At 41.9% G+C, this 22540-nt stretch overlaps 1 protein-coding gene across 1 annotated transcript; it reads right to left on the reverse strand.

The window, feature by feature from the left end:
* Window positions 1-3159: 3159 nt before the first annotated feature.
* On the reverse strand, window positions 3160-20236 carry LOC116623216 (WD repeat-containing protein 87-like). The gene is made up of 9 exons (XM_032390156.1): window positions 20165-20236; window positions 14648-14815; window positions 11377-14237; window positions 10609-10868; window positions 9106-10251; window positions 7184-7506; window positions 6418-6775; window positions 4971-5649; window positions 3160-4685 (listed from the first exon to the last, which is right to left on the reverse strand). Exons 1-9 carry the CDS (start codon window positions 20234-20236, stop codon window positions 3914-3916), a joined length of 6639 nt encoding a protein of 2212 aa, XP_032246047.1. The 3' UTR covers window positions 3160-3913.
* Window positions 20237-22540: the final 2304 nt, after the last annotated feature.

A 22540-nucleotide genomic window follows, 5' to 3' on the forward strand; every position in this document is an offset into this window, starting at 1 on the left:
AAAGTCAGAAAACGATCACTAGAATGAACCCTAATGGTATTTTTAAGATTATACCAATTGACAATTCCTTTAAAAAAAATAAAAGTAGAAGTACCATATGAGCCAGCAATTCCACTTCTGAGCATACCAAAAAAAAAAAAAACAAGATTTTGAAGAGATATTTATACACCCATGTTCATAGCAGCATTACTCATAAAAGCCAAAAGGTGGAAGCAACCCAAGTGCCCATCAACAGATAAATGGATAGATAAGATGTGGTATATACATACAATGGAATATTATTCCATCTTAAAAAGGAAGTACATTCTGACATATGCTACAACATAGATGAACCCTGAAGACATAGACACTATGCTAAGTGAAATAAGCCACAAAAGGACAAATACTTTAAGTTTCCACTCATATGAGGTACTTAGATTCGTAGAGACAGAAAGTAGAATGGTAGGTGCCAGGAGTTGGGGAGTAGAGAAAATGGGAAGTTATTTTATAATGGAAACAGAGTTTTAGTTTTGTGAGATGAAAAATCTTCTCTGGACAGATGCTGGTGATGGTTGCACAACAATGTGAATGTACTTAATGCACTAAACTGTACACTTAAAAATGGCCAAAATAGCAAATTTTGTTATCTATCATTTACCACATTTTAAAATAATTTTTTAAATTGTATCTGTTGATAAAAATAAGTCAAGCTCAGTTTCTTCACCAAGTTTTGACAATTGTATACACCCCTGTAACCACCACCCAGGCTAAGGTAAAGTATTTCCATATGGCCCTTTCCAGCTCTTTAAACTAAACATTTAATACCTTTCATCTTGTTTTTCCCTCTTCTGTAAATAGGATATTTGAGGAGATATTTTAGGGGGGAGGTTGTATAGGAAAAACTCAATATGTTTTTCTTTACTCACACTGACAACATGTTTGACATTAGATGTGTGGGGGTTTTTTCCCCACACAGACCAATTCTCAAATATGAACTTGGTGTCCTGTAATTCAATTCAATTATGACACTAACTAGAGTCAGCACAGATCCCACAGGTTAAGGGCTCAGTCCCAGAAGACTGCCCTCCACTTCAGACCCTAATCAGAGGTAGTTGGTACCCAGGTTACCCAGAACTGTCTGACTTGGATAGAATTTGCAGGCTCCCACAATCCCCTCCTCAGATTCAATAATTTGCTACAACAGCTCACACAACAAAAGAAAACAGTTTACTTACTATTGCTGGTTTATTACAAAGGATATTTTAAAGCATTCATATGAACAGTCAGATAAAGAGATACATAGGGTGAGGTGTGGAAGGGTCCTAAGTGCAGGAGCTTCTGTCCCATGGAGTTGGGGTGCACCACCCTCTGGCATGGAAATGTGTTCACCAACCTGGTAATCTCCCCGAGCCCCATAGTTTTGGGAATTTTTTTATGGAGGCTTCATCATGTAGGCATGATTGATCATTAACTCTATCTCCAGCCCTTATTTAGAGGATGGGAGACATGGCTGAATGTTCCAAGCTTTTATACATGGCTTGGTCTTTCTAGTGACCAGCCCTTTCTAGGAGTCACCAACAGTCACCATATTAGAACAAAAGACACTCCTATCTCCCAGGAGATTCCAAGGGATTTAGGAGTTCTGTGTCACAAACAGGTCCAAGACCAAATATTAGCAGGAACCAGAGGCAAAGACTTTATATGTGTATGTGTGTGTGTATATATATTTTTTCTTATTATTTTACATGAGGGAATTAACTCATATAGGTGTATGTTTTAAATCTTTAGACTTAACTCAACTTATTCTGACCTTGCAGACTGCTTCTCTGTGTTCTTGCTCCTTCCCTGGAAGCTTGCAGCTTCTCAGAGTTTTGGTTCTTCCCTTTTCTCCTAAACCCTTCTGCCTTGCACTTTGGCTTTTCTCTTAAGCTTCCAGGCATCTCCCCTAAGCTCTGGCTCCTCCTTCAAGGGCTCCTTGGCTCCTCTAACCACAAAATCTTCTGCTCTTCTGTCTTATGCCTTTGTTGAGCATGGGGTCTGTTCCCAGAACTTAATTAGCTTCTGTACATTGTCAACTCCATCTATTCCCTTTGGCTCTCAGACCTCTCCCCTGAAATCTGTCTCCTGCTCCAGGGTTTCTTCTCCATATTCCCAAGCTTCTGATCTCCTGGGCTACCAAAACTTTTTCCTCAGAATTTGTCACCTCCCTCAGGAGTCTGATTTCTGATGCCCAAGATCTTCTCTTGGGCTTCCAAACACGTCCTTCAGGCTCTAGCTTCTCCCTTGCTCTTGCAGACTCTCTCCTTGAGCTCTTCCCTCTCCCAAGGTACCCTCAAACTCCGTTGAGGTCCCAGGCCCCTCCTCTAGCCTTCAGTTCCTTTCCTATGTTCCCAGTACACTAAAATAGGCATACTCAGAATCTCATTTGGGCCTCTCAGTGAGCCTCATTTGCACATGATAAAACTGAGAATTAGAATAAAGTAAACAATTGAAAAATTAAAAAAAAAACAAAACAACAACAAAAAAAGTATTGAGCAAAGTAAAAATGTCATTTTAAAAAAAACATTATTTTATTAAACAAGATTTTAAATGATTGTGTTCTATTTCTGGATTTTCCAGCAAAAAAAAAAAATTATTTCAAACATAGATGTTAACATCTGTGGTACTATATGACTGTAAAAGTCTAGATCAAAGGTTATACTGAGAAACAGATTGTAGTCCACAATATTATAAAGTGAAAATATCTAAAAAAAAAAAAAAAAAAATACCAAAAACAAAAAAACAAAACCTGAGGCTTAGAGAGGTGAAATCACTGGCTCAAGATTACATGTCAAATTGAAAGGCAGGGATTCGGGGCGCTTGGGTGGCTCAGTCGGTCAAGCGTCTGCCTTTGGCTCAGGTCATGATCCCAGGGTCCTGGGATTGAGCCCCATGTTGGGCTCCCTGCTCAGTGGGGAGCCTGCTTCTCCCTCTCCTCCCCACTCTTGATTTCTGTTACTATCTCTGTCTGTCTCTGTCTCTGAAATAAATTTAAAAAAAAAAATTTTTTTTTTTTATTTTTTTATTTTTTTTTTTTTATTTTTTTTTTTTAAAAAAAATTTTTTTTAAAGGCAGGGATTCAAATCCTATTTGAATCCTAGACCTCCTATTTTCATCTACACACTTAAGATAGCTACATCTCCCATTAAAATAGCTACCCATTAGAAAAAGAGAACTATATTCCAGGAATTCTGTTAAGTGTTTCACTGAGGTAGGCATCATTATCACCATTTTACTTTGAGGAAACCAAAAGCTAAGATTAAAGAGCTAATAAATGGCAGAAAAAGAACTGGAATGAGAGTTCTTCCAAATTCAAAATTGGCATTCCATCATTATTTCACTCTATTTCCGCATTATGTAGATGAGAACACTGAGGTTTAGAGACGTCCAGGAATTTTAGATCAAAGTTTGTGAAGGGGCAAAATTATGGGTCTTCTCTGCTTCCTCTCAGATTAATGCTAAATAAATAAAAGCCCCACTGTACCATTCTCCCCCTAGGAACCTTTGAGGAAGGAAATACAAACCAAAGAAAAGAGCCCATGGACAGACTTTTCTATCAAAAGTTGATCAAAAAAAAAAAAAGTTGATCAAATGCTGGCCCCTACCATCCAAAGGATGTACCCCACTGACTGAAAAAACAATTGGCCCTGTTAGGACAAAGGTTATCTGTTTTCTCATGGGGATTCTAGGCTTGGGGAGGAAGAGAAATAAGCCAAAATATTGTTACAAATGAGAACTGTCATTTTATTCAGCACAAGGTAGCCAGTTTCTGGAACTGAATGAGTACAAGTCCTTGTCTAGCCACACCTTGAAGTGGGGAAAAGGGAAGGAGGCTTAAAATCCATTGCCAGGTTTATTTCCCACCAAGACCCCAAAGTCCTAATGTTAGGCCAAATCATAGAGTAGGAGTAGGGATGTTGGGCGGCTTCTCAATAAAGTAAGAATTGACTTGTGGTAAGTTTTTCCAGGCAAGTTCTAGGAATCCATACTGGGCGATGCCCACAGGTTGGATAGTATGCACCCTGCTCTTCCCAGGCAAAGGTACAATGTTATGGAACTTGAGAGGACTTGCAGGGGCATGGGAATGACCCCAAAACAAGCCACAGAACAACCGTTCACCAAGTACCAGCTCCTGAGTTTCCAGGGCCTTTTTGTACATGATCTCTTGGGGTTGGAGTTCCTCTCTCTGCAGCAACTCTAGTAGAAGCCTCTGGATTTGAGGGGACTTAAATTTGTACAGATCCATGAGTTGGTAAAACTGTTCCATCCAAGCAGTGCTGTCTTTTGCATATTGTTGCTGCATCATCTGCAAAACATGGTACAGTGCCACAAATGTCTCCCATTGAGGCACCTCTTCCTTTTTTTTAGAGATGGGCTGTGCCTTCTTCAACTTGGGCAATGTGAGGGGCCTGTCTTTTCCCTTAAAAGCCCTCAGATCCTTCTGAAACATCAGTGCTAGAGTTTGTTTGTCCACAGAGGCATGGGCACCTGTGAAAATCTCTCTTGCAGCAGGATAGAAATGTTTCATTTCCATCTCTTTGAGAGCATTGGATAGTTGTCTTATCCGTGCACTCCTGTAAGGTTCTCCTAAAAGATGCCAATTTATAGCCTTTGGGACTTGAATCCTCTTGGTGGTTGATGGTAACACTGGTGAAGGTATGGACAGTGTGTCCCTCTTTGCCTTGTGAAATTTGAGGAGCTCTCCCTTATCCCTCAAGGCCTGGAAGTCCTTCTGGAATATCAAGTCCAGGGATTTTTTATCAACAGAGGGATAGACAGTTGGGGGAACATCCTTTCCGATTGGATAAAGGTGCGGTATCTCCTTAACAGCAGAGGATAATTGTTGTGCCTGCTTCTTCATGTAGGACTCAGCTAAGAGATGCCAATTGAGAGCTTCTGGGGTTTGAGACCTCCTGGTAGCTGATGGTAACACTGGTTCAACAATAGGGAATGGCTCTAGCCGGCTCTCTTTTTCTTTTCTTCTAATTGGAGGGATCACTTTTAAGTGCACTGGACTCAAAGCATTCTTATGTTGTTGTGATATGTCTGTGTGACTTACCTCAAGGTTCTGCCTTAGGTGTTTAGCAATGGCTTTAAGATTGCACAGATGCATCCATTTCATGTATCCCTTTGAAGTGAAGTCTCTGAGGAGCTGGTGCAGTCTATGGAAACTGTCACTGGAAAGCTGCTCTCCTGCTTCCAGTCTTATTAAGGCATTGTTAATCCAGTCCTCATCTGAGAAGCTTGCTTCTGAGTAGCATGGCCTTTCAGCTGGTATAGAAGTAAGGGATGGGGTTGGGGCTGGGGCTGGCCCTGGGACCTGGCCTTCAGTTTTCCTCACTGGAGAATCATGGTACTTAAAGAACCACTTCCACCTGTCACCTTTGGGCCAACGTTCAGGTTTCTGTGATTTCATGATAATATCTGGTAAGTGGGACTCTGGCCTGTGGAGGCCTTCTGGAATCTGGGTCTCTAAGCCTATTCTCAAACCCCTGGCTTTCTCCAAGAGCACATCCTCTTGCCTTCCCCAAGAACTTGTCATAGGGTGTGCTCCAAGAAGTTGATTTTCCTGTCCTTCCAAATCCAGATGAACTCTCAACACTTCCAGGGGCATTCTCTCTTTTTCCAAGGCTACTGGGAGTGGTATTTTGAAAGGGCTCTTAAGAACTGTTGGCCACATGACCTTATCCATACGTGTGGGATCTCTCTTTCCATCAAGCAATCTTTCTTTCTTAAAAGGAATTTCCCTTCTAATTGTACCTTCCCTTTTCTCAGCAAGAGCCTCATCTTCTATTGCCAGCTTCGATAAGCTCACTTCTTCCTTGGAGAGCTCTGTTTTCAATTCTCTCTCTTCTGAGCGTATCACCTCCATAAGTCTGCTCTCCTCGTCCTTCTGCCTTTCCTCCTTTTCCTCCTTCTCCTCTCTTTTCTCTATCTTCTCCATTTCCTCCTCTCCCTCCTCACTCAGGCTCTTCTCCTCCTCCTCACTTAGGCTCTCCTCCTCCTCACTCAGGCTCTCCTCCTCCTCACTCAGGCTCTCCTCCTTCTCCTCACTCAGGCTCTCCTCTTCCTCCTCATTTACACTCTCTTCCTCCCCCTCACTCAGGCTCTCCTCCTCCTCCTCAGTCAAGCTCTCCTCCTCCTCATGTGGGCTCTCCTTTTTCTTCTTACTCAGCCTCTCTTTCTCTTGAGTCAACCTCTTTTCCTTTTTCCTTCTTTGGGTTGAACTCTCTTTCTTATGCTTCTTATCCAAGTTCTCCTCCAATTCCTCTTCACTCAGGCTTGCCTTCTTTTTCTTCTTCCTAATCAAATATTTCCCCTTCTCTCTCCTGGGCAAAATTTCTTCCTCTTCTCCTTCCTCAGTGATGCCTTCCTCCTCTTTCCCCTTCGTTGTTGGACCTTCCTTTATTTCCTCCTCAATCAAACTCTCAGATAAGCCTTCAAACAGGATATCTCTGATATTCTCTAATAAGTACTTTAGCTGAGTTTTTTCTGATTTATTCTTCTCAATTCTCCTTAGAAGTTTCTTTAGCTGCTTTTTTCCTAACAGATTTTGTTCCTGGACTTCCTTTAATATACTCTCTACCTGGACTTTATCTAATAGTATCTTTCCCTGGACCTTCTCTAATAACCTTTGGTTCTCCTCCAAGCTGTCTCTATCAGTCAGTGTTTTCTCTTTGGTGGCCAGTCTGTCATCTTCTACTTTTCTCTCTTCCTGATCCAGCTCCTTCTCTTGTTTCATTATTTCTCTCTCTTCCTTAAAAAATTCCCACCTCTGGCCATCCATTCCACTCTTCCCCATCATAGATGATCTCTCTTCCTCAGGTATTTCTGTTTTTTCCAGTGGTACTATACTCCTTTCTCTAACTATTTTAGGTAGGATCCTCAACAGGTAACTCTCTCTCTTCCTTATATCTTTTAACCTGGAACTAGCCTCTTTTTCTTCAGAACGAATCCCTTTCTCCATATTCAGTTTCCTCATTGCCTGTATTCTCTCCTCTTTGGTTCGTTTCCTTTTTTTCTTGGCAATACCCATCTCCTTGGTCCTAATGTCATAGGCCAGTTCCCTCTCTTCCTGGGACAATTCCTCTTCTTTCATAATTTCTTTCTCTTCCTCAGTTTTTTTCTTTGTCTTAGTTATGCCAATTCCCTTCCTGGCTATTGCCTTTTCTTTCTTATCAATACGCCTCTCTTCCTTGGCCAGTTTACTGTCTTTCTGGGTCAGTCTTTTCGTCAGTGCTTTCTCCTGGGACGTTTTCTTCATTTCACCAGCGTGTTCCTCCTCTTCTACAGACAACTTCTCTTTTTCCCAGGCCCATTGTTTTCTTTGATCGCTCTCTTTCTCCTCTTTCCGACGCCATATTCTCTCTTCCTGGGCCTGTTTCTGCTCTTTTAGGACTAGTTGCTCTTTTTCATGGATCTGTTCTTTTTCATCAATGGATTTCTTATCTTTCCCAACCCATTTCTCCTCTTTCTTAGCTTGTTTCTCTTTTGGGGGGAACACTGTCTCAATTTCCTCTATCTTTTTTTCCTCTTCTGGGATCAGTTTCATTTTTTCTCTGGCCCGTTTTTTTTTTCCCTCAGTCTGTTTCTCCACTTTTTGAGCCAATTTCTCCTCTTTCTGATCCTGTCTCTTTTCTTCCTGTGACCACTTCTCCATTTCCCTAGCCTGTTCCTCCTCTCCTAAGTCAGCTTTCTTTTTTTCCCAGGCCCATTGCCTCTTTTTCTTGGTTGTTTCCTCCTCTTTCTGGGCCCTTCTCTCCTTTTCCACAAGCTTTTCCTCTTCTTCTAGGCCCAGTTTCTTTCTTTTCCGGGCTAGCCATCTGTCCTTGGCTTCTTTCTCTTCTTTCTTAGTCTGGTGTTCTTTCTCCTGTTTCCCAATTTGTTTTTTCTTTTCTTGGATTTGTTTCTTTTTATAGGCCTCTTTTTTCTCCTTTCCTAACCATTTCTTCTTTTCTGGAGTCAATTTAATTTCTTGCTCTACCAAGCTGCCCCTTTCTGATGCCTGTTTTCCTTCTTCCACAGACAGTCCTTCCTCTTCACTAGACAAATGTTCCTCTTCCTGGGCCAATTTCCCCCTTTCCTGGATCTCTTCCTCAACATGTTTCTCTATACCCTGGATGTGTTTCTTCTTTTTGTGGGACTTTTTCTTCCTGCCTTTAACTTGTTTCTTTAAGTGCAGGATTAGTTCCTCTGTATCCCAGGCCAGTTTCTCCTCTTCCACACCTGGCTGCTTCTCTTCCTCAACCGGCTCCTCCTCTTCCACTCTCAGCTGCTCCTCTTTCTCACCCAGCTCCTTCTCTTCCTCACCCAGCTCCTCTTCTTTCTCACCCAGTTCCTCCTCTTCCTCACAAGGTTCCTCCTCTTTCTCACCCAGCTCCTCCTCTTCCTCTCCCAGCTGCTCCTCTTTCTCATAAGGTTCCTCCTCTTTCTCACCCAGCTCCTCCTCTTCCTCACCCAGCTGCTCCTCTTTCTCACCCAGCTCCTCCTCTTCCTCTCCCAGCTGCTTCTCCTTCTCACCCACCTCCTTCTCTTCCTCACCCAGCTCCTCTTCTTTCTCACCCAGTTCCTCCTCTTCCTCACCCAGCTCTTCCTCTTCCTGGGACAATTGCCTCTCTCCCCAGATAGGCAACCCCTCTTCCTGGGGCCACATGCCTTCTTCATGGGCCATCATAATCTTCTCCAAGTCCCACTTACCCCTTCTCCAAGTCCCACTTACCCCTGCTCTCCCCTCCTTCCAGGTCACTCTTTTTCTTTCCTTTAGTTTCCCCCCTTTTCCGGTCTCTTTCTTTTCTCCTAAGACTAACTTCTGCTCTTCCTGGGTTAATTTCTCTTGTGGGGAAGCCAGTATTTTTTCTTCCCAAGCTATTTTTTCTTCCTGATGGGTCAGTTTCTCCTTTCCCTGCATTAATTTCTTCTTTGGCATACTCAGTTTCCTTTCTTCCTCAGATGTTTTCCCTTCTTGCTTGGCCAGTTTCCTTTCTTCTTTTTTAAATTTCCTTTTCTCTAAGGCTAGTTTATCTAAGAAAGCAACTTTCGTTTTCTTCATTTGAGAAAATGCCTTGTCCTTCTTTAATGCTTTTTTGCCCCTTTGTCCTCTCAATTCTGTCCCTTCTTCCTCCACAACCTCTATATCCGCCTTTTCAGTTATAATGGATGGTTCTTCTACCACTTGTTCATCCAATTCTGATGAGTCCTTTAGAAGGGGGCAGATCTCTTGGAAGAGTTCCCAGCTGGGCTCTTGGGGACCAAGCATCACCTGAGCCAAGTCCACCAATTCTTGACCCAGATCTCTTAACATTCCTGGATGGGAATTTGCTATCCTTGAGGTGACAAGATAGCAAATGTCATCCCGCCAAGACCTGGTATCTGATCTACCCACGCGTCCAGGCATACCAGCCAAACCTCGGTCACTCTTTCCATGTTTCTTCCTTCTATATTTTTCTTGCTCAGTAATCTGCATGACTTTTTTCTTGGGCTCTTCTGCAGTTGTCTTTGAAATATCCTTGAAGTCTTTTTCCTGTTTCAACTTCGCAGCTACTTTTTCACGGCTTTTTTCCAGTGCCCTTTTCCAAAGCCTACTCATGAGTTCTTGTCTTTCCACCTGAGGGAACACCTCTCCATAATCTTTCATGCCATGTTGATCTATGGCCTTCATAACCTCTATGACCTCCATGTGGCTTCCTCCTTCTCCTTCGTGTCTTTCCACCTGAGGCAACACCTCTCCATAATCTTTCATGCCACGTTGACCTATGGCCTTCATAACCTCTGTGACCTCCATGTGGCCTCCTCCTTCTCCTTCATGTCTTTCCACCTGAGTCAACACCTCTCCATAATCTTTCATGCCACGTTGATCTATGGCCTTCATAACCTCTATGACCTCCATGTGGCTTCCTCCTTCTCCTTCGTGTCTTTCCACCTGAGGCAACACCTCTCCATAATCTTTCATGCCACGCTGATCTATGGCCTTCATAACCTCTGTCACCTCCATGTGGCATCTTCCTTCGGTGGCTTCCATCACAACCTCCTCTGACTCAGCATCCTCTTGAGATTTGGCTGGGCTGAAAGTACTTAATCGCAGTTTAGGCTCTAAGGTAACATCCCTGGTGTCAATCTGCTCTGATTGCCTGGCCTCTCTTTGTTCATCTTCATCCTTTGAAGGCACCAACATAGAGCTAAATTTTACAAACTCTGTCTGTCTTAGCTTTCTGGAAACTCTCAGGTCCTTTTTAACTGCAGAGATATTGGGAGAAAAATAGTTAAGAAAAAACAAGTTCTGAGTGATATCCTTTGTAATATCTAGTCCAATGAACAGCCATAAGAGGTACAAAGGCAAAGGGGACTGAGGCTTTATGGTACAGAAATGCTTGCCATTTTATCCCAGCTTTCATATCCTAAAGAAATAAGACGTTGGTATTTGTTGTGGTATATGTGTTTCTTTCCCAGGAAGGTTATTTTCTGTGGAAAAGAATCTCTTTATGTAATTATGTTCCTACTGGTATCATTTTAGATACCCTAGCCTTACTGACCCTGTCTTTTGGTACCCTGAGGTGGGACCCAAATATACCCCATATATTACCCCATACATACTAAGCTCTCTTCTTTTTGCTTGAACATATGTCTTTCTTTTCTTTGGTTTGGTGATCTCTTCAGGTATGACTATTTGTTTGACAAGGGTCTCAGGTTTATCAGCCATTGATATGTCCAAATAAAAAGTAGGTTGTTGGTCTCTATATGACAAAGTCAGGTTTTCATTTAGCTGCTGCTCCACCTGAGTAAGCAGGCACTGGATATCTTTAGCTTGGATCCCCAGCAGCTGGTCCAGAGAGGTTTCTCCAATAAATTCCTGCCTACAAAAGTCAAGAGGAAAGAAGGATGACACCAAGCCAGTGATAAAACAAGATTTGATGAAGGAGGAGGAGGAGGAGTGAAGGAAAGGAGAGAGACAGGGAGGAGGAGAAGGAGAAATTACAATTGAAGAGACAGGGATAAAGTAGCCATTAGGACAGAGTAGTCTGAAGTAAAGGATGGGTAAAAAGAAATAATCAAATATAGCAAGGAATAGAATTGCCAGATACAAGATGCTTTTTTGGTTGGAAGATTTGTGGACTTGAGTCTTGAGGAGTCTTAAGGAAGTGAAGAAGTGACGGAAGGGCAGACTAATCAATGGTTAGAAGAAGAGGGGTAGGCACCGGAGAAAAAAAGCAAATAGAAAAAAAAGAACATAGTGTGTGTGTGGGGGGGGGAAAAATAGAAAGAGAGTTGTGTAAAAAGGGAATAAGTTGTATAAAAAGAGAATAAGAGAAAAAGGTTAGGAACTAGAAGAAACAGAAGGGGGAAAGCCACTACCCAACTTACTGCATTTCTTGGAACATGTTTCGTTTCTTCAGCAGGCCTACCAGCATAGTCTTAGTTTGGATGCCTGTGACTCTTCTCATAAGGTATAAGGCCTTAGCCCTCACATTTTCATCACTGTCCATCAATCCCATAGCCAGTGGAACAGCAAAGAGATGGCTCAGGACACCTAGCCTCTCCAGCCCCTCCCAGGCTAGCTCACGGATGCATGGATTGGGATGAACTGTATCTTCCATTAGGCGACAGGCAGCCTCAGAGCACAATCTTGGAGATACCTGATAAGTGGCAAAAATTTGTGCCAGGACACTAATATATGTCTTGTATTGGTCTATAGAACAGCAAATTGTGAGGTTGAGGATGGCCTCGATTAAATTATTTATAATTCCTTCATCAAATTTTCTTCCTGTCCAATTTTGGTTCATTATGCTTACTAGAACATCATAGAAAGTTCGTTTCCACTTCTTGGATTTATCCCTCTCTCTTCTCATTGAGATGTTCTCTTCTAGTAGAGGCATAGGTGACAGTGTCTGGCATCTGATGAGTTTGGTCATGTCCCAGTCTTTATCTTGGTACAGATCATAGCGTAAGAAGATTGGGGTACCATCAGGCCAAAGGCGGGCACGGATAACTGAGTTGGGGATGTAGCCATCAGGAGCAAAGGGCCATTGCCGCCCTTTACCAAAGAAGCAACATAATATATGGTAGGGGTTCAATCCATCCCAGCCAGCAAGCTGTAACTGAGCAGGAACCAAGTGTCGGGGATGATTATGCTTGGGGTCAAAAGCAATATTCTTATCCTCCCAAAAGTGTGATTTGGGTTCCACATGAATCAGAGTGGACATATGTCTCTCTTCCTCTACAACATGCGGCACAGTATTGTCAAAGGCAATGACCCGTTTGTTAACAAGGGCCTCTAGTCCCTGTAATTCCTGCAGCCCTTGTCCAAGATAGACAAATTTGGGTACAAATACTCTTTCAAAAGAAAAGAAGAAGCTAGGCAGGAAGGGTTTAGGGACTTCTTGTATATCGTCTGCACTGCTTAGGATAGCTAGGTGAATCAGCTGAGCAGGAGGGAGCAATTTTAAGCAGGATACCAGGTAAAGACTCTGGTTGAAAGTCAAAAGCAGGTCACCCCGATTATTGGCAAAGCAGAGTGGGCCAAAATGCAATGCTGAGTCCAACTCAGTTATGAGTCTACCATGGAAATCCCAGATCCGGACTGAGCCATCAGTGCCCCCTGTGACAAAAAGTTTCAGGGAAGAGCAGACATCAAATGAAGTGATATCACACTGGTGCAGGCATTTTATCTCTTTGTCTCTAACAGATCTTTGTTTTGATTCTGAAGATTTCAGAAAATCTTGGTAGTGCCAGAGACGCCAGCAGTGGTTCTCAGTGATGGCACCCACAGAACCTGGCAAGAGGATCACGTGTGTTAGGGGGCAAGCACAGAGAATTTTGCTTATGGGCTGCAGGATTACCTTGTTTTTCTGAAGCACAGCTTCTGTCAGGTGTATAGTATTATCCATGCCATAGGAACAGAGTAAGGAGATTTCCTGAGGACCTTCTAGGGTAGACAGTGCCAAAACTGCCCCAGAGTGAACAGTCTTTTCTATTCGAGCACAGCTATAGTGGGAGAGGATTCTCACAATGCCACTGTCATGCCCACAGAACATCAATCCTACTAGGCCCATACCCAAATGGGACTGCCCATAGGCCAGGCACCTTACTCTATCCCCAGAGTTTACTGAAGTGCATACCAGATACTTGGCCATGCAAGGAGAGCGCGTTGCATCAAACACCAGCACCTCTGAACTGCCTGTTGCCACAAAGAGCTCTTCTTTGTCTGAGTCATAGGCCCAAGCCACGGCCTTATCCATGACAAGTAGAGGCCAGGTGATAACCAGGAGATCTCCTGTTACTGGAGACAAGAAGCGCAATAAACCATCCTTAGTAGCACACAGGATCCGAGTCCAATTACGGCCACAGCAGACACGCTGCACCTGCTCAGGAGCAGAACCACAGACATTGAAGAGGCTATAAAAATATGGTAGGTGGTGCAATGAGAAAGTGTGGGTAGTCTGGCAGAAAAAAGTGGTGTTATCAATAAACTGCAGTTGCTGCAAATCCTCATCAATATCCAGCTGCCGCAGCAAGTTCCCAAAGGCAAGATTCCATTCCCTTATAATGCCTTCTCGGCCTGCTGTTAGTAAGGTGTAGGTCTCTGGCCGGCTGTAAACACATATCACTGATGAAGAATGGGCTTGGAAGCTGTGGAGGAAGTTACCCTGGTCTAGACCCCAAGCATGGATCTCTCCATCCTTGTTTCCAGCATAGAAATAGCCCTGAGAGACACAAGTGAAGGAGCAGGTGATAGAAGAGCCATTGGCTGTGGGAGTGAACTTTTTTACCTCTTTCAGCTGGCCCTGACCCTGGTGGGTGAAGACCCTCACCTTATTCTCACAAAGAGCCAGGAGGGAGCCCTGGGGGCCGTTCAGGGAAAAGCCCTGTACAAACTCATGATCAGACATGAGCACTGTTTGTGCCATCTGGAGGCCCCTGCTGTTTGGTAAGATAAGCCAGGTAACCACAGCCCCCAGGGTACCAGAGAGCAGTATCTCAGCTTCTGAGTCATAGCAGAGGCAGCTGATGGAGAAACGACAGGGCACTGTGCCCAGAGACATGAATGCTTGATGGTGATCTCCGAAGAGCCGCAGGCGCATGTCACCACAGTAAGCAATTAACATGTGGTAGGAACCTGTGTGGACCATTGCTTCAATGGGTGGCACTTGATCCATCACAGGAAACTTCATTTTCTCTATCATTCCTCCCATTTCTGTATCTTTCTTCTGTACCCAAAGTACTGCCTGGAAGAGGATGAGAAATGAAAACCTGACCATGGGCGCAGATTATCTCCCAAGAGTGAGGGGTAGGAAGGGTTGAATGTTTAGATACCTGTTCCCTCCTGTAAGACTAAGGAAAGACTGAACAGCTTGATTTGGGGAGTTTCCTGGTACTGGGATTCGGGTATGTAATAGAAACACAATGATTAAGGCTCTTTCTTTGGCCTTCAGTCTGCTTTCTGGGGAATATGAATTCTCTGGACCTGATGACTAGAGGTGAAAAAAGATTACTGCATCCAGGTCAGACTGGGTTATGGAGATGGATATTAAAATGAGCTAACTCAGAATCAATCTCATCATCCTGATATGAGGGCAGTTGAGGTATGATGCTTGTAAAGTGAATTAAGAAGGAAAAAAAAATGAGGTAGCTTTACCTGTATTTGTTTTGAATGTGGTTCCACCCAGTTTAAGGACACAAAATAGTTGACATCGATGGCATAGAAAGAGATGAAAGGCTTGCTCTGGGGATGGTGAGGCTCCTGGTATAGAGTCTTAGGCCAGTCACTCAATACAATCACATCATTCTTTGGTTTTTCATCAGCCTGAGAGAGAAGAGTGGCCTGAGCTAAAAGGCCTGAGTACCCACTCACTCATTCATTTGGTAAATATTTATTGAGGATTAGTGGACATCTGTTGTTTTTTAGCTAACCAACATTTATTCACCCTACTACTGGAAAGTACTATTTGGGGGAGTCATCTCTCCTTCACCCTCACCCACATCTTAATTCAAAGTACCTCCCAGCCTTTCTCAACCAAGTTTCCATAAGAAGTAAGCCCTAATATCCTAAAGTATCAATTTTACATAAGGCATTAATTTCTCCCCTATGCATCTAGAATGCTACTAGTTATGTACCATCCTTAAGAGAAGTAAGAAAATAGCCCCTCAAATAATTTTGTTTTCCATGGTTTAGATGAGGAAAATTTGAGACAGGCTGATATGTTCTATGGGGACATAGGGATATGATGCTGAGTAAAAGAGACATGGCCTTAGTTTTCAGAAGATAAGAGTCCAGTGGGGGAAACAGGCATTATATAAACAACTAACAAATGTCTGTCTGTACAAAACAAATAAGTACTTCAAAAGAAAGGAATACAATCCTATATGAGTATGACAGAGGAATCCAACCTTGGCAAATATCTCCCACCTGTCACAGTTGGAACAACTCTTCAAAGTTCCTGCCTATACACAAAGGACCAATCCTGTCACCATCACACTTCATGATACACTGCCTATGACTGCCTATGGGAAACTCATACTTCACAGACATAGAATGCCCACCATGTGGGCATTAGAGCTAGACCCTTTGGCACGTACCTTTCACTATTCTTATGTGCATCCAAGGAAAATGTGTGCTATTCACAACATGGAGTTAACTGTGCTTCAGCTCTAACATTCTGTGTTCTGACCCAGTGGGGTGTGTGTGTGTGTGTGTGTGTGTGTGTGTGTGTGTGTGTGTGTGTTGTATTAAGGGAGATATATGCCTTTTAACATGATACACAGTAGAATATGTACAACACACACTATCTTCTTGTGACATAGTATATATCTAGGATGTAAATACATGAACTTCCTCATACTAATTAGCCAAAACTGAGGCTCGTAAAATCTACTTTTGAGGTCCCTCATCTCAGCAGATGCTTGTGCTACACTGCGTCTTGAACAATGCTCCATGACTCTAACTCTCCGAGTTTCTCTGCATCCACAAAGGACTTGAGACTATACTGAGGCCATTATCTGCAAGTTACAATCTCTCTTCTCTTTCTATTTCTCATATTCAGATCTTTGTGTATACTGAGAGAATACAGAATACAGAGAACTTCCACTGTCATTGCTGGTTCAATGATGGCAGCAGAGTTGAGAGAAAGGACACTGGTATCTGAGCTCTTAATCTCCCATCCCTCTTCATTGAATCTGAAAAGTCATTTACATACCCTTTATTCCATTAATCACCATTCCTCTTCTCCTTTCCAGACTTTATGCACACACAGTTCACTCACTCACTCAACAGTATCAATGCTTTTCTCAGGAAGACTCTAAAAGACTAAGACTATCTTAAACCCAAGCCATGTATCTGTGCCTGAAGTACTATTGCCTACTCTATATCAATCCCCCTCCTTCCTCATCCCCCTTCTTCCATCCCAACAAAACTCAGATCTTGTTTAGGGTGATCATGGACCCAGAGATTCTGGCAATATAGAGTGGCACTGTGGTACTCCAAGGCTGGCACAGCTCTGTACTTTCTGGCCTTTTCCTCTCTTCTACCTACTTGCAATAAAGCTGGTACCTGGAAGTGCAGGAACTATCTTGTAACCTTAAGATGATAAACTAAAATATTTTTTTTTTTTTAAAGATTTTTTTTTTTTTTTATGTGACAGAGAGAGAGACAGCGAGAGAGGGAACACAAGCAGGGGGAGCGGGAGAGGGAGAAGCAGGCTTCCCGCAGAGCAAGGAGCCCGATGCGGGGCTCGATCCCAGGACCCTGAGATTATGACCTGAGCCGAAGGCAGACGCTCAACGACTGAGCCACCCAGGCGCCCCGATAAACTAAAATATTAAGGATGGTGTGAAAAGAAAGAAAAAGAACATGGGTCCTTGACAACATGTAAGACAAAGGCACCTCCTGCTTGTTTAATCCATGTGAGTCCGTCTTCTGTTTTGGTTTTTTTGTTTTGTTTTGTTTTTTGGTTTTTTTTTTGCAGCAGAATGTCTTTTAATTATAATTGTTATCATCTGAATCTAGAAGGAAGAGTTGTTTATGGGTATGGGAGGGCTCTTCCAAAGAACATGCTCACATGTTACCCATGCCACAGGCTGCCTTGGCAGGGATATTTAGTACAAGCCCACTATGTGCGTATCTCTTATACACATCACCTTTATATCCTTCAGGGTATTATTTATGAGGAATTTCAAGTCCTTCCACTGAGGAATAAGTCTCGGTGAAGGTGACATCTTTGTAATGTTCCAGTTCTTTATAGACATCATGGATTACAGAACCTGTGGAAGGTAAAAATGACTTAATCACAACATCTGATGTTAGACTGGAAATCAAGGGAATTGAGAGAGGGAAGAGCAACAGGAAAAGAGAGAGTATTAGAAACAGGAGAAACTCTCTTATTTCAGAAAGATCGGAGTGACAATGAACTACTGACACTTGCAAAAACATGGATGAATCTCAAAAACATTATAGTGAGGAGAAGCCAGACACCAAAGAGCACATACTATATGATTCCAATTTTATGAAATTCTAGAAAAGAGTCATCTAACCCATAGGGACAGAGCAAATCAGTCATTACCTGGGGCTGAGAGATTGGGAGATTCCTGAGAAGGGGTAAAAGGGAACTTCTTTTTTTTTTTTTTTTTTAAGATTTTTTATTTATTGGGGTGGGGGGAGAGAGAGAAGGAAAAGAAGCAAGAGGGAAGGAGATACACCACAGAGCATACCAACAATTCTCTCTAAAGAAATCATCATATAAAATCTAGACCTGAGAGGCTAATGAGCTAAGGGTCACAAAAATCTCTTCCACACTCTTAGCATGCTCTGCATAGTTTATCTGACATTTGTTGTTCTCTAATGAAATTCCCAGCATACTGAAAGTCACATTTAATATCCTGTTATATGTGTATATTAAAAATTCTAGGGCTTGGGTCACTTGGATGGCTCAGTCAGTTAAATGCCTGACTTCATTTTGGCTCAGGTCATGATCTCAGGGCCATGAGATCGAGCCCCACCTCAGGCTCTGCACTGGGTGTGGAGCCTGCTTGGGATTTTCTCTCTCTCTCTTTGCCCCTCCCCCACTTGCTTGTGTGCATGCACAGTCTTTTAAAAAAAATCCTAGGGGCACCTGGGTGGCTCAGTAGGTTAAGTATTGGACTCTTGATTTTGGCTCAGGTCATGTCAGGGTCGTGAGATCAAGCCCCATGTCGGGCTCTGGGCTCTGCACTGAGCATGGAACCTTCTTGAGATTCTTTCTCTCCTTCTCCCTCTGTCCCTTCCCACTTGCACTCTCTCCCTCTCTCAAAAAAAAAAAAAAAAAAGAGGCCAAGGAATAGGGGCACCTGGCAGGCTCAGTCAGTAGAGCATGCAGCTCTTGATCTCAAGGTTGTGAGTTCAAGCCCCACATTGGTTGTAGAGCTTACTTAGAAAAAAATGCTAAGGAAGAAATCTTCCCTCTACTTGCTAGAAGGGATGCTGCTCAATTCATGACTTGCTTAATAAAGCAAATTAGATTTTAAAATTGAAAAAAATACTAAGGAAACTACCAAAAAGAAAGAAACAAACAGAATGTATGATTTAACCAGTTGAAGGAAGGGATAAGAATAAAGGAAATACATATACATACATACGTATACATAAGAATAAAGGAAATACAATATGTATTTCCTTCTATGATGAAACATAACAAAAAGAGGTATGATAAATAGAAATAGAATGAGAGAAACAAGTCTAAATATGTCATGATAATAACAAATACAGACTAAACCCATTAGAAGACAAATTTTCAGTTAGATCTTTTAAATGAATAAAATATAGTTGCATGCTGTTAATAAGGACAAATCTAAAATGTAAAAACATAGAAACGTTAAACTATCATTATTTCCAAGGCCTTCTGTTCTGAAAATCACCTAAAAGCAATAAGGAGAATGAAAAGATCTTTGCAAACACAACTTCAGTAGAACCAGGAGATAAGTATAATCTATAGATAACAAATTACATGTAAGGGCTGAGAAAAGCAGTGAAATCAGTGGCAATTATGACAAAAGAATTGGAAATAAGAAACTATGGAGAGAATTATGAGCAGAAAGAGGGACAAACAGAGGCACATCTAAAAAAACACCAAGAAAATAAAATTTCCTAAAGGTGAGAGACCCACCACCAGGTGAGAATCTATACTCCTACTTGTAACTACAACTGGAAGAAACTGGGAGGCAAAAGTAGAGGAAGCAGAGCTGCTAATGTTCTAACTCAGACAATGATGTGCAAAAAAAAAAAAAAAAAGGAAATAGTACTATATTAATCCAAAAAGAACTATGAAGGAAAAGAGTAAACAAAAAATGAATATATGAAGAGCATTCAGTAGAAAACTGCTACAATGGATTAGATAAAACTTATAACTAAGTATTTTGTCATGAATGGGAAAAAATTAATTGCCTCTAAGATGGAAGGTCACAAAGCAAAAATGCAAGAATTCAGGAAAGAGTGAAACATCAGAATAAGATCAAAGGTGAATAGGCAGAAATGGAAAAAAATGAATTTGGATCCCCATCTCACACCATATACAAAAATTAGCCCCAGAGTACCTAAAGGTAAGAACTAAAACTCTAAAACCTTTTATTTTTTTTAAGATTTTATTTATTTATTTGACAGAGAGAGATACACAGCGAGAGAGGGAACACAAGCAAGGGGAGTGGGAGAGGGAGAAGCAGACTTTCCGCGGAGCAGAGAGCCCGATGCGGGGCTCGATCCCAGGACCCTGGGATCAATGACCTGAGCCAAAGGCAGACACTTAATGACTGAGCCACCCAGGTGCCCCTCTAAAACCTTTTAGAAGAAAACATAGGTATAAATCTGACCTTGGAGTAAACAATGGTTTCATAGAGATGACCTTTAAACCACAAACAACCAAAAGAAACAATAAAGATAAATTGGACTTCATCAAAAAATTTGTACATCAAAAGACACTATCAAAAAAGTAAAAAGACAGGTAGCTGCTTCCTGGAGACCACAGGTGTAGAAACAAGTGCCACGCTTCAAGTCAGACGGGCTTCTGAAGCCAGCAGGTTATCTATGTCTTCTTACATATAGTGAAAGGGTCATCCTTTGAGACCCCAACCAAGGAAAGGCTCAGCTACTGACATGCTGGGAACAGATGGACTACAGGCTCCAATTTACCTCTTCCCACAAATTCCTCAGCATCTCTCCTACATCCTGGTCAGCTTCTACAGCAAGTGTGATGTTGCTCATTTCCTCATCAACACAGCCTCATTGCTCAATGTACTGCTGCCTAATTTGCCCCAATTCCATGGGGTTCATCTCTTTGGCATCAACAAATACTGAGAGTTGGGGCTGGGGATGACACCAGACCAAAGGGCTGTAACATCCTTTCCTTCTCCATACTGTCTTTTGTATCTTGAAAGCCTGAGAACTGTACAACCTTTCCCAAATTACCAAGAAGAGAACAGTCTGGAAAATCCCTAGGCCCAGCCCTGCTAAGAGCAGGTTTCTTTGAATCAGGAAATGTGGAAAAGATAAGGGCCAAATCTCTCCTCCACAGCAGGAAGCCATGTTTAGGCAGCTTGTTTGGTGATTAAGTTTTTCCAGATCTTCCACCCCCACTACCTTCCAGATGTTTTGCTATACATTTTCCTTACAATAAAAAAAAAAAAAAAAGTAAAAAGACAACCTAAAAATGGGAGAAAATATTTGCAAATCATCTCTTTGGTAAGGGTACACTACCTAGAGTATGTAAAGAACTGTTACAACTGAACAATAAAAAGACAAATAACCTCAATTAAAAATAGGCTAACAATTTGAAAAAACATTTCTCCAGAGAAGATATACAAATGGCCGATACCTACATGAAAAGATGCTCAACGTCATTAGTCATTAGGGTAATGAAATCAAAATCATAATGAGATACCACTTCACATCCATTAGGATGACTATAATTTTTTAAAAGATTTTATTTTTAAGTAATCTCTACATCCAACATGGGGCTCAAACTCATAACCCCAAGATCAAGAGTCACATGCTTCACTGACTGAGCCAGCGAAGTGCCTCTAGGATGGCTATAATTTTTAAAAATGGAAAATCAAAGATGTTGACAAGGTTATGGAGAAATTGGAATCAAATTGTCAAAACTTGGAAGTAATTAAGATGTCCTTCAGTAGGTGAATGGATAAACTGTGGTACATCCAGACACTGGAATATTACTTAGGGCTAAAAAGAAGTGAGCTATCAAGCCATGAAAAGACATGGAGGAACCTTAAATGCATATTACCAAGTGAAGGAAGCCAATCTGAAAAGGCTACATACTGTATGATTCCAACTGTATGACATTCTCAAAAAGTCCAAAACAATGGAGACAATAAAAAGATTATCAGGGTTGGGGTGTGGCAGAGATGAATAGGCAGAACATAGAGGATTTTTAGGGCAGTAAAAATATTCTATGATATTATAATTAATGGATATAGGTCATCATACTTTTGTCCAAACCCATTGAATGTACAATACCAAGAGTGAATCGTAAGGTAAACTATGGATTTTGGGTGATTATGATGTGTCAATGTAGGTTCATCCTTGGTAAAAATGTACCATTATGGGGGAGCCTGGGTGGCTCAGTCGGTTGAGCATCCAACTCTTGGTTTCAGCTCAGGTCATGATCTCAGGGTTGTGGGATCAAGCCTCATGTCGGGCTCTGCACTCAGTGGGGAATCTGCTGGGGATTCTCTCTCTCCTCTCCTCTGCCCCCCACTCTCTCTCTAAAATAAATAAATAAATCTTTTTCAAAATGTACCATTATGGTGAGTGATGATAATAGGTGAGTGATGATGATATGCATGTGTGGAGGCAGGGAGTATAAAAGAGATCTCTGTAATGTCCTGTCAAAAAGTGCTCTTAAAAAATAAAACCTTTAAAAAATACATCTTCACTCAAAAACTTGTACATGAATGTTCATAATAGCCCACAAGTAGAAACAAATCTAAATGTCCATCAACTAATGAATGGTTACACAAAATTTGATACATATAGAATGGAATGTTATTCAGCCATACAAAGGAATGAAGTCCTGGTACCTGCTACAGTGTGGATGAACTTTGAAAATACTATGCTAAGTGAAAGCCTCCAGACAGTGGATAACTACACAAAAGCTAATTATACAATGAATTTCAAATGTGAAATTCTGAGTTATGTGGACATGAGTACTTGCCCTAATATTCCATATACTTTTCTGCAATGTCTCTAAATTGAAAACAAATTACAGCTGTACCAAATGTTAAGGACAGCAGTGTATAATAAGGATAGATAACAATAGGAACTGACTCCAAGGCCCGAAGAAGGAGATGTTTGCTTCACACATTGAGATAGGAACCTTCAGAGGACATGCAGCTTTCCTAGAACATCAGTGGTATTTGTTTGTTTGTTTTCCCACAAGGAGGAACCCTTTACAAGGCAGATACTTGTGACTAGAGGGACTCAGGTGAAAGTTCTGGAGTGAAAAAAGTTTCTCCAGAGCTAAGGGGAACCCGCCTATACTGAGGGCCTACT

The sequence above is a fragment of the Phoca vitulina genome, unplaced genomic scaffold (assembly GCF_004348235.1).
Source record: "Phoca vitulina isolate PV1807 unplaced genomic scaffold, GSC_HSeal_1.0 scaffold58, whole genome shotgun sequence".
Lineage (NCBI taxonomy): Eukaryota > Metazoa > Chordata > Mammalia > Carnivora > Phocidae > Phoca > Phoca vitulina.

Excerpts from the sequence above, each read along its gene's own strand:
- LOC116623216 (XM_032390156.1), bottom strand. The coding sequence starts at position 20,236 with ATGAGCAACATCACACTTGCTGTAGAAGCTGACCAGGATGTAGGAGAG. Across the intron at positions 10,869-11,376 it reads AACATGTTCCAAGAAATGCA|GCAGGAATTTATTGGAGAAA; the intron begins GTAAGTTGGGTA and ends TGACTTTTGTAG. Across the intron at positions 6,776-7,183 it reads GTATTGATAAGAAAGAAAAG|GAAGAGAGAGAAATAATGAA; the intron begins GCAATAGCCAGG and ends GAATTTTTTAAG.